Source organism: Ursus arctos, unplaced genomic scaffold (genome assembly GCF_023065955.2).
Source record: "Ursus arctos isolate Adak ecotype North America unplaced genomic scaffold, UrsArc2.0 scaffold_14, whole genome shotgun sequence".
NCBI lineage: Eukaryota > Metazoa > Chordata > Mammalia > Carnivora > Ursidae > Ursus > Ursus arctos.
The window spans coordinates 22,762,145-22,776,611 of NW_026622808.1; the positions used below are offsets into that span (position 1 = coordinate 22,762,145).

Here is a 14,467-nt window from a genome sequence, read left to right on the forward strand (position 1 = left end):
AGAAATGAACTCTGTGTGTGTGTGTGTGTGTGTGTGTGTGTGTGTGTGTGTGTACCTTGTGGAGTAAGAAGGGTCCACAGAGCTCGCGTTGACAGTCTAACATATTCCAAGTTGACTCTTAAAATAGAGAGGCCAGAACTCAATCACCAAATGGTACTCGGGAGGGGCTCTATTTCAATCTACAGGACACCATTTCAAGTAGATTATAAAATACAAGAAGTGTATAGTGTGAGCGAGTGACTTCTTTTTCTTGGAATTTAACTGCAGTGCAGTCACTATTTCTTTGAAATTACCTGACACCATCTCTGACCGCTCTCCTGCTTATTCCCCTTCCCACACTTGTTTCCTTTTTTGGACTCAAATAGCTCAAAATGGTATAATTCTCAGGCCCTCTGCAGAGGCCATTCCCTCTGCCACCACACGCTTCCCCAGACATGCTTGCAGCTCTTGCCCTCTCTTCCCTGAGGTATCTGTTCAAATGTCACCTTATTTACTGGTCTTGACTGAACACCAATTACCAAATGACAGTCTTATCCTCTCTCCTTGACACCCACCCTTGTTCTCTTCATAGCACTTGTCACCTGCCAATGTATTATTGATATTTTTGTTTCTGTTCTCTTTGCATCATTGGATCATAGTGGCTTTTGGTTTTCAGGATCCTGTACTCATTGCCTGGAGTATATTTGACATTCAATACGTATTCCTCAAATGCACAAAAGGCATTTCTAATAAAAACGTAGAATGGATGAACTCTGTGGGGGGACAGTGGGAAAATGAGACCAAATGCCTAATCAGAGATGAAACAGAAGGGAATCTCTTAAAGGGGAAAATCCCTTCACAAGATAATGAAATTTATTTCTTTATTTTTTAAGGTCATATTTGTTTTTTGAAAGATAGCACAAGCAGGGGGAAGGGGCAGAGGGAGAAAGAGAAGCAGATTCCCCACTGAGCAGGGAGCCTCACAACTCTGGGCCCCATCCCAGGACCCTGATATCATGATCTGAGCTGAAGGCAGATGCTTAATCAACTGAGCCACACACGTGTCCCCCGAAAATAATTTCATGACTGCAAAATACAAATTGTCCCAGGTCAAACATGTGAGCAATGCCCTTCATGTGAAAATTAATGATCTTTCTTCCTCTTTCCTGGTAGTTAATGCAAGCACATGCAACCAGGCAATGATACGAGCATATCAGAATTCCTTCTTCTGGGACTGTCAGAGGAACCAGAGCTGCAGCCCCTCCTATTCGGGCTTTTCCTCTCCATGTACCTGATCACTGTGTGTGGAAACCTGCTCCTCATCCTGGCCGTCAGCTCTGACTCCCACCTCCACACTCCCATGTACTTCTTCTTGGCCAACCTGTCCTTTGTAGACATATGTGTCACCTCCACCACCGTCCCCAAGATGCTGCTGAACATCCAGACGCAGAGCAGAGTCATAACCTATGCAGGCTGCATCACCCAGATGTACTTCTTCATAATCTTTTCAGGGTTGGACATTTATCTCCTGACTGTGATGGCCTATGACCGATTCGTGGCCATCTGTCACCCCCTGCACTACACAGTCATCATGAACCCCCGGCTCTGTGGGCTGCTGGTTCTGGTGTCCTGGATCATGAATGTCTTGCATTCCTTGTTACAGACCTCAATTTTGTTGCAGCTGTCCTTCCGAAGAGAGGTAGATATCACCCACTTTTTCTGTGAACTCAATCAGATGATCCACCTTGCGTGTTCTGACACCTTTCTTAATAACTTGGTGATGTATTTGGCAGCTGTCTTGATGGGTGTTGGTCCTTTTGCTGGGATCCTTTACTCTTACTCTAAGATCGTTTCCTCCATACTCGGGATCTCATCAGCTCAGGGCAAGTACAAAGCATTTTCCACCTGTGCATCTCACCTCTCCGTTGTCTCCTTATTTTATTGTACGGGCCTAGGAGTGTACCTTAGCTCTGCTGCTACCCAGAGCTCCCACACAAGTGCAGTGGCCTCGGTGATGTACACGGTGGTCACCCCCATGCTGAACCCCTTCATCTACAGCCTGAGGAACAGAGACATAAAGGGGGCTCTGAAAAGAATCACTGGAGTTCCAGTGATGTAAGGGCCATTTGTCCTGGGGCTGAAGAAGTGCCCATGATCGCAGGGCTCACAGCCTCAGAGCCAGGAACTGCTATTCTTTGATCAGGCTTTGGAAGTAGAATCTGCCCCTTCTATTTATTTCCTGGAATTTCCATTTGTTTGAATTCAACTTCTCCATACATTTACATAACTCAGCTTATTAAGCTTCTGCTCTGTCTGATATACAGTTTTCTCCTTTGTCCATTTTCATGTGTCCCCGGTGTTTTCCCCAACCTTGGATCGCAAATGCCTGGAAATTCCTGATCTTACATGGGGTAAGTTGGATTTCTTAAAAATACTTCCAATCCAAATGACTTATATCATACCAGGTAAATTTTCCCTAGATTTCCCACAGGTATAATCATGAGTTATATTCTTCATATGGAAGAAACTACATTGGCCACTAAGCCCTTCACGTAACTTTATTGCAGAGGAGAATACAAAACCCCACTTTTTCTCCTGAGTCTGTCCATCTTTTTACATCACTACCTTCACTCCTCTTTCTGAAAATGGACTCCAACACTGTCCCCTTTACATCTCAGGCTCCTGACAGGGATGCTCAGGCTAGGAAAGTCCGGGCACCCCCCTGTGCCCTGTGCTTGTGGACATTCCCACAGATGCTTCCCTGACCAGAGCCTCTGCTGTGGCTGCACCAGCCCTTGGGTTCTCACTGTGACTGCAAGACAGGCCTCAGCAGCACCATCAGAGAACTCTAACAAAACCAGGTCTATTCCTCACAGGTCCTGGAGGGCACATGGAATGCCCAAAGGCTATTCTATGAGGTCTCAGAGTGGGGGAGAGGCACTTAGAAGGAGAGAGAGAGAGACAGTGCCTCTGAGGGATCTAACTTTATTAGGGTTCATGGCCAGAGTGCTTAGGGGTTTGCGTTTTAACACTTTATTGGAGAATTTTATATGAGTAGAATTCAGCTGCTCAAGGGGAAAAAGCAGTCACTCATGTGTCAGTATGGAGGCTACCCAGGGCTTTCTGAAGAGGTACTTCATGGCTAGGGCAACCTGAGTACTTATCTGATAATTTTGTCCCACACCTGACAATGTATGATTCAACATGGCTGTCCTTGAATTGCATGCCTCAGAAATCAAAAGGTTCATGTCAGGCACTTTCTCTATAAACATGCTCCTGTGTTTCCTAACCGGTCTCCTGATTTTACTCTGTGATTCAACTGAGTGTCCAGAAAGCCCACCGTAGCCACAGCAAACACTGATTAGCAAGTATCTCTCTCCCAGTGGAGTCTCCATGGAAAGACACATTTGAATAAACAGATCAACCTGATATGTTCTTCGTGTCAGGATGACCATGAATATGCAAAATTTCAAAACATTCATTTTCTTACCACACAAAATATTTCTTTTTCTTCTTCCTTTTTTATTTCACAGTTCATGCTGTGCATCTCTTAGCTGAAGCATGGAACACTCGTGTCCACAACTGAGGGGGATATTCACTGAGGTGAAGGTTTGCTTAGTGTCGTGTATGTTTTATCACTGAACTGTCTTCCTGTTCTCAGTTCTGGTTTCTTTTATAATTGTATCTGTTCGCTGGGACTGCACACAAGCCATTCTGAAAACACGTGTCTTCATATAACGCCTTTATTGTCAAAAGAGATTGTCTGGTGGGGAGTCTTTCTCATTTGTTCTGCAGTACTTATCAGTCTCTACATTGTATTTCTAAAGGTCATGCACGGTGTTTTGCGGAGCTGTAGTTCACTGCTTTCTTCAATTAATACATTTGACTCCATTTATATATGAAGGTTAGTCTTACAGTTTATGAAAAAAATAATCTACCAAATATAAATTGCCTTAATTGAATTTCGCTATTTCTATACCCATATGTCACGCTTCGCCTTCTTTCCGGTTATGAGACGTTTCTCTGACCCCTGTCAGGTGGGATTCAGCTACATGTGCTTTTGGTCTGACATGGGTCATACACCATCAGAATTTAAATTTTCATTAACTTTTTGAAGTATAAGTGGAACATATATTAAATGTACATTTTGCTGAATTAAAGGTGTCATACTTGAATTAAACATACAAAATATATGGATGGGTCCATTTGTAAGAATTCAAGAAGAGGCACAGGAAGTTTTACCTACATTTTTATGTTATTGTTAAAAATGTAATTCACCTGGACATCCATTTCGTTATTTCTGAAGAAAATCTGCAACTTGAAATGAGTGCTGTGAGGACAAATACAGGGTTGACTACACTTTGTGGAGTCCACAGAAAATACTTGAGAGTGAGGAGTGTGTGTGTGTACGTGAGCAGTGTGTGTATGTACGTCAGTGTGTGCACTTATTCACGTCTTTCTTTCAAGTCAACACACTCACACGTGTGCACACATACACTCACTCGTTTATAATTCCAACAGTGTCATTGAAAGAAATTTTGACAGAAAGATTTGAAGTAGAATGAGTGACTTTAATTTACAAAATTTTTATGGTGGGGCAACTGGGTGGCACAGTCGGTGCTTGTCTGACTCTTGATTTCAGCTCAGGTCGAGATCTCACCATCCTGGGATTGACCCCAAGTCAGGCTCCACACTCACAGCAGAGTCTGCTTGAGTTTCTATCTCCCTCTCTCTGCCCCTCCCCCCAACTCTCTCTCAAAAAAATAAATAAATCTTTTGCGAAAAACTTTAGGGTGACTTAATTTTAATAATGAATTACTTTTCCTATCTTAATGCCTCAAAGGCTTCAAAATCAGAGCCATATTGACATTTATGCAGGAAATTCTCTGTACCATCTGATGAGGTCAAATATTTCCAGATTAACTCCAATTTCTCTATTTAACATGGGATTTCAACACAAAAGCTAACTGAATGATTTGAGAGGCTCAAACTCAGTTCCTATAAATAGTATCTTATTGGATAAATGTCTGTATTAGATTCCTTTCACTGTTGTCTCAAATTACCTCACTAGTTTATAAAAACAAATAATTCTCTGAAAGTTCTAGAGATCAGAAGCATGAAAGGGGTCTCACTGGGCTAAAATAATTATGTGGGCTGTGACCTTTCTGGATGCTCTGGAGGAGAACATCCCCATCCCACTCCAGTGTCCAGTGACCCCCACATTGCTTGACTCATGGTCTTTCCTCCATCTGCAAAACCAGCACAACAGTAGTTTCAAGTGTCTGTCTCACTCCATTCCTCTTCCTCGCTCTTCCACATTTAGAGAACCATTGTGATTACACTAGTCCAATGTGGATAATCCAGGATTATCTTCTTATCATAGGATAATGACTAGTAGCTATCTTAATTATTCTACTAAGTATTGGGTAAGAGAAGGCAGGGAAGAATGAAGGGGGGTAAACAGAAGGGGGATTGAATCATGAGATACTATGGACTCTGGGAAACAAACTGAGGGCTTCAGAGGGGAGGGGGTGGGGGTTTGGGCTAGGCCGGTGGTGGGTATTAAGGAGGGCACGTATTGCATGGAGCACTGTGTGTTATACTCAAACAATGAATCATGGAACACTACATCAAAAACTAATGATGTACCACTGTATGGTGACTAACATAACATAATAATTTTTTTTTAAAAAAGTAAACTAACATTTTCAAACATTCTTCAGGATGACATCTTCTGGAGGTCCTTCTGGTGCCTACTACAAAATCTTTTTTTATATATATTATTTGATATTCCTCAGGAACCCTTCTATTTTTCACCACCCAAAGAGTGAGTGATAAACTATTCTTTTCAAAAATATGTGCAAGGAAGATTCCTGGTGGAGAAGACCTAAAACTACCTACATGTGACACTAACACAGACCCACAGCCTTGCTCTCAAACTATGTTCCGCAGACCAGGACCTGCTGCAACAGCACCACCTGGGAGCTTATTAGAAATGCAGACTCACAGGGCACCTGTGGGACTCATTCCATTAAGTGTCTACTTTCGGTTTTGACTCAGGTCATGATCTCAGGGTCAGGAGATGAAGCCCCACATTGGGTTCTGCACTCAGTGCAGAGTCAGCTTGATATTGTCCTTCGCCCTCTCCCTCTGCCCCCACTTGTGCTCTCTTGAAACAAATGAAATATAAAAACATTTTAGAAAGTGCAGAATCTCTGGGCCAGCTGGAGACCTGATGAGTCAGAATTTGCATTTGAACTACAATCTTGGTGATCTGTATGCACAGTGAAGGTACAGAAGAGCTGGTCTAGAATCCTATCTCTCACCTTCTCACTGTGGTCAGAGGGGCTGGATAATTACTTTTGTTGGGTGATGGCTTGTGGATTATGGATGTTTGGCAGGAGCCCTCAGACATGGCCAAATATCCCCAGCTGAGAACCACCATGCCAGAACTTTACATCAAAAACCAAGGATGTACTGTATGGTGACTAACATAATATAATAAAAAAATATTATTATAATAAAAAATAAAAGCATTCTGACATAATCCTAATCAAAACTCCATCCCTTCCTTGCTTTATACATTAGAGCAGAACGTAAATCCCCCTGAGCCCCATTTCTACAACAGAGAATGGAGTTCATAAAAGTACTACCTCACAGAATGAACATTTGTCAAAAATAAATGTGACACGCACTGTGAGGTGCTAAGCTAGGTCGTGGTACATGATGTGTAAATGTATCTCTCATAATTAATAAACACTTCACAATGAGGGACTGAAGGCCAGTTCTTAACCTGTGATCTATGACATTCCTAATTATTTTGGCTAAACTATCACAAAGCCAAGAAGTGCAGTATCCAAGATTTTATAGAAAAGGAACAAATGTCTCCCCTTTCTCAAAGAAGGAAATGGTAATTTTCTAAAGATATCAGGGGCTGTGTCCCCACCATAAGTCAATGATTTGAAGACCTAAGGGAACAAGTCAGATGAATTCCTCAGTATTCGACTTTTGAGAAAACTTGAAGTCCGGGTTGTGATCAAGTGATGGGAAGTTTAGACCTCTGGAAACGGGATAATTATTGGAGAAAAGGTCATAAAAACTGAATTCACCTGGCATACAAAGTGGTATCCTAGGAACAGAGACTCATCCAGAAATATCTCCATTCTGTCCAGACCAGTTTCCCCAGGAGAAATCATGCACTTAATGGTGGGAGCACCAAGAGAAATGTGCCTAATGAGCAGAGGTGGAGAGCTGTAAATATCTCTTCTGCTACAGAACCCCAGGGTGGGCATTTTGGTTGGACAGAACATCATTGTTGCTTTTGGAGTCCTACGTCTGGCTGGGAGACTGATGCTTGACGCCTTCCTGCTGTCCTGAAGATCAGACAAAGTTTGATCTCCATCAACAACTATCCAAGGAGGAATTGTGACTTGCAAAGGGAAAGCTTCTCTCTGAGTGCTCATGCAGGTGAGTTCAAGAGCCCAGCAGGCACTGCAGGAGAGGATCAGAGGGAACAGAAGCCAAGACTTCTACCGATGGTCACCGAGAATCCATCCAGCACAGGCAGGATGCCACAGTCACAGTAGGTGTTTGCTGGCTTTACCAATAAATGAATGTATTTATTTAGGATGCTGAAAAGAAAAGTGAACCTTGCAATCAGAAGTGCAAGTAGTAATGTTGATAATTAACTGGTATAAATGGAAGCCGGTTAGAAGGAATGGGGAGGCATAAAGTGCTTCCAGTAAAAGTAGAACAGAAATGGAAGAATCCACAAATAGGGTATTAGCTGTGGAGAGATATACAGTAAAGTGAGGGCATGTCCTTTTATTTTAAGATGGGGCATCCTAGACTATGTTTCCACATGGATGAGAAAGATCCAGACCAAGGGATGGTTGCAAATATATCCTTGCAATAGTGGTGCATGGATGGGGCACCTGGGTGGCACAGCGGTTAAGCATCTGCCTTCGGTTCAGGGCATGATCCCGGCGTTCTGGGATCGAGCCCCACATCAGGCTCCTCCACTATGAGCCTGCTTCTTCCTCTCCCACTCCCCCTGCTTGTGTTCCCTCTCTCGCTGGCTGTCTCTATCTCTGTCAAATAAATAAATAAAAACCTTTAAAAAAATAGTGGTGCATGGAACATACACACACTGTCTTCTCTCATTCTGGAATTCACATGAAAAAAAACATATGTGGTAGATGAAAATGGGTTTGCTAATGAGCTTTACTTTGCATTATGTTAAAACCTGCAGACTGACTGTATTTGTGGGTTTGTTGGTCATTTGGTAGCTTCTCTGTTAAAAATTGTCTGTGCAAGTCTTTTGTTTTTGGATAGTGTTAGAAGACTGGATTTTTTTTTCTTTTTTAAAAACGTGATCCTTGGGGTGCCTGGCTGGCTCAGCATGTGGAGCATGCAATGCTTGATCAAAGGGTTGTGAGTTTGAGCCTTGTGCTGGGTATAGAGATTGCTTGAAAATAAAATCTTTTAAAGATATAAATAAAATAAAAATTGGATCCTTTCTAACAAAGAATTGGAGTTTTTATACAAACTGAATGTTGGCCACTTAGTTCTTTTATGTCTATATAAATGTATTCATGGGGAATGTATGAAAGTTTATGAATTTTGTGTGGTCAAATCCATCAGTCCTTCGTATCGCGCTCTCTCATTTGCTTAAGAATTTTTCTATTGAGGTATAATTGACATATACCTTCCTGTTAGTTTGGGTGTAAAACATAAGGATCCCATATTTCTATATATTGCAAAATGATCACCGCACCTGTCACCGTGCATCATCACAAAGTTTTTTTCTTGTGCTGAGGGCTTTTAAGCTATACTCTCTTGGTGACTCTCTGATCTGTGACATGGTGTTATTAACTGTAATCACCACTCTGTACATTCCTTCTCATACACTGTTTTTCATTTTTCTTCTTCTTACTAAAAGCGTCCAGCATGCTCTTCAATATCCTTCATGTGTTGGTCCGTACTATACATGACGTAGAAGTGCTTCATCCTTAGTGGTGATAAATCACCCTTTAAACATGTTTCTGACTTGTTTTTCCATCTTTGTTATTCCTTAGTGTTCTTTTTGGCCTTTTTTTAAATAATATTTTTTATTATATTATGTTAGTCACCATACAGTACATCCCTAGTTTTTGATGTAAAGTTCAATGATTCATTAGTTGCGTATAACACCCAGTGCACCATGCAATCCGTGCCCTCCTTACTACCCATCACCAGCTCTTTGCCCTTTTGTGATTAGGTCTGTTTCTGAAGGTTGCATCCTCTTTGACCATCATCTGGAACACATTCTTCTTTACCATTTGAGTAAAGATCACCTTTGTGTTGTATAAGCCTACTTGAATCCCTAGATATTTACATAAGATGAAATTACACCTTAGTTACTGCTTCCTCCCCACGTGTAAATGTCCTTCAGACATATCCTGTTATTTCCGAGTCTTTGGCAATTTAATCTAAAATCAGAATTAGTGACCCATGTTGTTGTCATTAAGTTATTGCTCTTGTAGGTCTTTATATAAGTCAGTGGCAGATTTTTCATTCCATTTTCTTGTTTTCATTCAGTACAGTTGTTTAGAAACAACAGACTTAACCTAATGTCATTCTCACTGACATTCTTTATTCCACAAGTTCTTAGTTTCTTTTACAACTTCTATTTTCTGCATATATACACATTCATGCACTTTCATACAAATGCTTCGATAAGACCCTATGCACAGCATAATTGCTCTTTATGTTTTCGTGCAGGCTTTTTTTTTTCCTTGTGTCCACTTTTCCTTAATTCTCAACAATTTCTCATGAAGTTGCCTCCAATCGATGGATATAACCCTAGTTCGTTTTTTCAATGTCTGTACAACTTTTCATGGTGTGGCTGTGCTAGTCACACATCAGTGGTTGTTCTTTTTTTTTTCTTTTTTGAAAGAAATACTATTGTGTCACTGCTACAAAAATATTTGGAGATTAGTAAGTTAAAACTGTCTTTCAACCAGGGGCCATCTTTTCACCCAGGGAACACTGAAGCAATATCCAGACAGTTTTCACCATTGCACTGGGGAGGGGCAGGTGGTGTTCAGGGTGCTAAACATGCTACCGTGCACAGGGAGACCCACCGCAGAGAAGGATCTGGTCCAGAATGTCAGTCAGTGCAGAGACTGAGAAACCCTATGTTAAAGAGTATCTGTATTTTTAATATTTATAGTTGCCTTTAGGTTGTTTCCCCATTATTTCACACTTCCCATTTCTACCCCCAAATTAGAAAGTGCCCCTTTCACTGCCAGTTACTAAGTTCCAGCCCAATCAACAAGGCAGCTCTTCATGGGATTTCCCAGCTGATGGGTGAGAGAGCGAAATCTTTCTTGTTGTTTTCTCAAACTATCACTCACCTTGAGCAAAAATTCATATACTGGATCCCCATTCTTGTCCATTATTATTATTATTTGTCCATACATTCCATACCTATTTCCCACATTAAATTGCATTTCAAATTATTTTTACAAAGCTGTTATTATTCAACTGATTTTTGGTTGGGTATTTTTGACCGTGAAAAAAATTTAAATTTCATGGAGTTTAATTTGTCTTCCTTTTTTGCTTCTGATTTTCTCACCTTAATCGTGATGGTTTTTCCCACCTGTAGATTTTATATGCACTTTTTCCTATGTTCATCTACAAAGGATTATTTACTTTTATGCTGGTGTCTTTAATCACCTGATTTTTTCAAGGTGGGTAAAATAAGGAACCACTTCTTCCCTTTCAGACAGATAGCCATTTGTGCCAGCTTTAATTCAACCATCTGTTCCAATTGACGTACAACATCCCCATCTGTTAAATGTCCATGTTTACTGTGACCTAATTTCTAACTCATTTAACAAATAATTACAGAACAATCGCTATGTGCCAGAAAGTTCTAGATACATTTTATGTTATATTCTCTTCGCTAAATTAACTTCTAATTCAATGAGTGTGTGCTCTATCATGTTCAGTTTGATTTTGATGTTCTTTTTAGTTTTGTTAAATTCAGTTGTGTAAAGTTACCCTAGTTAATGGGTTTCATCTCCTTTGCCATTCTTCTTATTCTATAACTTCTCATTTTCTTCAATGTGTGTTTACATAAAGGCACATACACTCCCATAGCTTGGGGGGGAAGGGGAACAATGCACATGAGGTGTCTGCTCACTTGGTCCTGCACATACTGGCAAAGGCTGAAGGATTAATATAAATTTGTGTGTGACATAATGTCCTCATGGAAATATCATGTGGAGAAGCTATATTGAGTAAGAGGATGGGTTGTCATGGCACATGCAGGATGTATAGAACAGAATCTGGGGTGAAGACCAGAACCAGGACTAGAGAGTGTCCATTGGAATTGTCAAAAACACCAAAACCCAAAAAACAGGAATAACAAAGAAAAGATGTCACTGAAAACAAGTAAGGAAGGGACTTGCTTCCTTGCCTCACCCCCCATCATGCCAAATAAACAGCGATTGGTCAAATAAATAGGGACTGGCCACCAGGAAAGCAAGCCTTCTGCTCCTTGATATTAAAACAGCCCACCTGCTGTTCTACTTTGTATATTTCCTATTGTGAGGTGTTGGTTTCTACCTTTGTTCATTTTTCTCGCGGAGCATCCCATCTACAACATGTTTCACATCAGGAAAATATCACAACTTTTGTCTTTTTGATCCTTTGTTATTTTTGCTGGGCAAAAATGTTTTTTCTTCCTCCTCGTTGGTCTCTTGAGGGCCAACTGCACTATTAGATCTGTTTTCCCTCTCATGTCCATGTCCTTCCTCTCTTTCCTCTCTGTCTTTACAGAACAGATTGCCCATGTTTCTTTAAAATTATATTAGGCATGAAATGAACACACCAATACATATCCCCAAGTTTATTTGTCCATAGGAATTTCTGGGTACCATTTCTGCATTATTTAGGGGAAAGATAATGAGATCTGGCAAGCTTAATGTGTATCCACTGCTGGCCTAAATAGTGTGGCTGGGGGTGAAAAAGTCAGGAGCCCAGGAGACCATAGCAGGTCATGGTGTGTGTGTGTGTGTGTGTGTGTGTGTGTGTGTGTGTGTGTTGTGAACGAAGGGCAGTTCTTAGAGCAGGGGTACCAGGGCTCACATATTCCAAGGGGATGCTTATTGAGAGAGGTCAGAACTCAATCAACTGAAGTTACTAATGGGGGTGTCCATTTCAACTCACAAGACATATTTACAACAAAATTTTAAAAGCCCTGCAAAATTAACAAAATGAAGAGTTTCCTGTGTCTTGAAGTTTCAGCTGATATGGGGTGACCACTTAATTTCTCAATACACCTGCCACTATCTCTCTTCACTCTCCTACTTGTTCCTTCCCCTCACCACCTTGGCTTTCTTTTGAGCCTTGGTTTTCTGAATCAAGCAGCTTCCTCAGGGCCTTGGCACTGGCTGTTGCCCCTCAGATAAACTCAATCTCCCTTCCTATCTCCCTCGAGGTCTTATTCACATGTCACCTTTTTTGCAGGTCTTGTGTATAAAAAATAACACCCCATTAACTCCTTTATACCTGCTTTCCTTGTCTTCACAGCCCCTGTCACCATCTGACATGTTATTTGATTATTAGTATGTCCTTATATTCTCTCTCCATCATAGGATTATAAGGACATTGTTTATCAGCGCCCTATAATCATTGCCCAAACAGTGCCTGGAACATGGTCAATACTCAGTGCGTATTCCTTAAAGGAAAGCAAAACATTCTCGTTAAAATGAGAGTCTACATTCTGCTTTAGGAACAGACTGAGGAGGAAATGAAAATCTTGATGTGAATCAGTGCTAGGGCTGCCCTAATTGGGAGATGAGACCCCACACATACACTGAAATTAATTTCCTGATGGGTGGTGGGGAGGGCACGTATTGCATGGTGCACTGGGTGTTATACGCAACTAATGAATCATCAAACTTTACATCAAAAGCCAGGGATGTACTGTATGGTGACTAACATAATATAATTTAAAAACATTAAAAAATAATAATAATAAATAAATAAATAAATAAATAAATAAATAAATAAAATATAACTGGTAGCAGGTATGCTAGGTTACTAATGCTTGTTTATGTGAAAATTAGTCATTTAATTTCTATATCCTGACAGTTACCTTCAACCCATGAAGCAAGGAACCTTACAGGACTTTCAGAGTTTCTCCTTCTGGGATTTTCAGAGAAACCAGAACTGCAGCCCCTCATATTTGGGCTTTTCCTCTCCATGTACCTGATCACTGTGTTTGGAAACCTGCTCATCATCCTGGCTGTCGGCTCAGACTCCCACCTTCACACCCCAATGTACTTCTTCCTGGCCAACCTGTCCTTTGTAGACATCTGTTTCACCTCCACAACCGTCCCCAAGATGCTGCTGAACATCCAGACTCAGAGCAGACGGATCACTTACGAAGGCTGCCTATGCCAGATATACTTTTTTGTACTGTTTGCAGGATTAGACATCTTTCTCCTGACTGTGATGGCCTATGACCGCTTTGTGGCCATCTGTCACCCCCTGAACTACACAGTCATCATGAACCCCCGGCTCTGTGGACTGTTGGTTCTGCTGTCCTGGGTCATGAGCATCCTGCATTCCTTGTTAGAAAGTTTAATGGCATTGCAGCTGTCCTTCTGTACAGAGGTGGAAATTCCCCATTTTTTCTGTGAACTCAATCAGATGATCCACCTTGCCTGTTCTGATACCTTTCTTAATAACATGGTGATGTATTTTGCAGCTATGTTGCTGGCTGGTGGTCCCTTTGTTGGGATCCTTTACTCTTACTCTAAGATAATTTCCTCCATACATGGGATCTCATCAGCTCAGGGGAAGTATAAAGCATTTTCCACCTGTGCATCTCACCTCTCCGTTGTCTCCTTATTTTATTGTACGAGCCTAGGAGTGTACCTGAGCTCTGCTGCTCCCCAGAGCTCCCACGCAAGTGCAGTGGCCTCGGTGATGTACACGGTGGTCACGCCCATGCTGAACCCCTTCATCTACAGCCTGAGGAACAGAGACATAAAAGAGGCTCTGTTGAGATTCTCTGGGCTGACGGCTCTGAAAGGGTCAATAGTCCTGGGTTGAAGACGTGCCCACGATTGCAGGGCCCAAAGCCTGATCCAAATGTTGAGATTCTTTGATCAGGTTGTGGAAGTAGAATATGCCTCTTCTAATTATTTTTCCTGAAATTTCTATTTTTTTATATCGACCTCTCTGTAAAATGTACATAACTCAATTTATTAAGCTTTGTGATATCTGTGATATACAGGAGAGTATTCTCTTCTCATTTTCCTACTCTTTCAATGTCCTTCCAACACTCAGATGTGAAATATTTGGACATTCTCACTTATTTAAAGGACTATGTGGATCTGCTAAGAATAATTTCTTCTCAAATAATATATATAACAGTGAGTATTTTTTTTCTTTTGTTAGACTGAACACTGATCCTGTGGAACATCTACTC

The 14,467-nt window shown here is 41.2% G+C and overlaps 2 protein-coding genes across 2 annotated transcripts; both read left to right on the forward strand.

Moving 5' to 3' along the window:
- The first annotated feature begins 1,165 nt into the window (after nt 1-1,165).
- Nucleotides 1,166-2,098, forward strand: LOC125283779 (olfactory receptor-like protein OLF4). Its single transcript, XM_048227104.1, has one exon. It carries the CDS (start codon nt 1,166-1,168, stop codon nt 2,096-2,098), a length of 933 nt encoding a protein of 310 aa, XP_048083061.1.
- An 11,045-nt stretch (nt 2,099-13,143) lies between these two features.
- Nucleotides 13,144-14,088, forward strand: LOC125283766 (olfactory receptor-like protein OLF4). The gene has a single exon (XM_048226896.1). It carries the CDS (start codon nt 13,234-13,236, stop codon nt 14,086-14,088), a length of 855 nt encoding a protein of 284 aa, XP_048082853.1. The 5' UTR covers nt 13,144-13,233.
- Nucleotides 14,089-14,467: the final 379 nt, after the last annotated feature.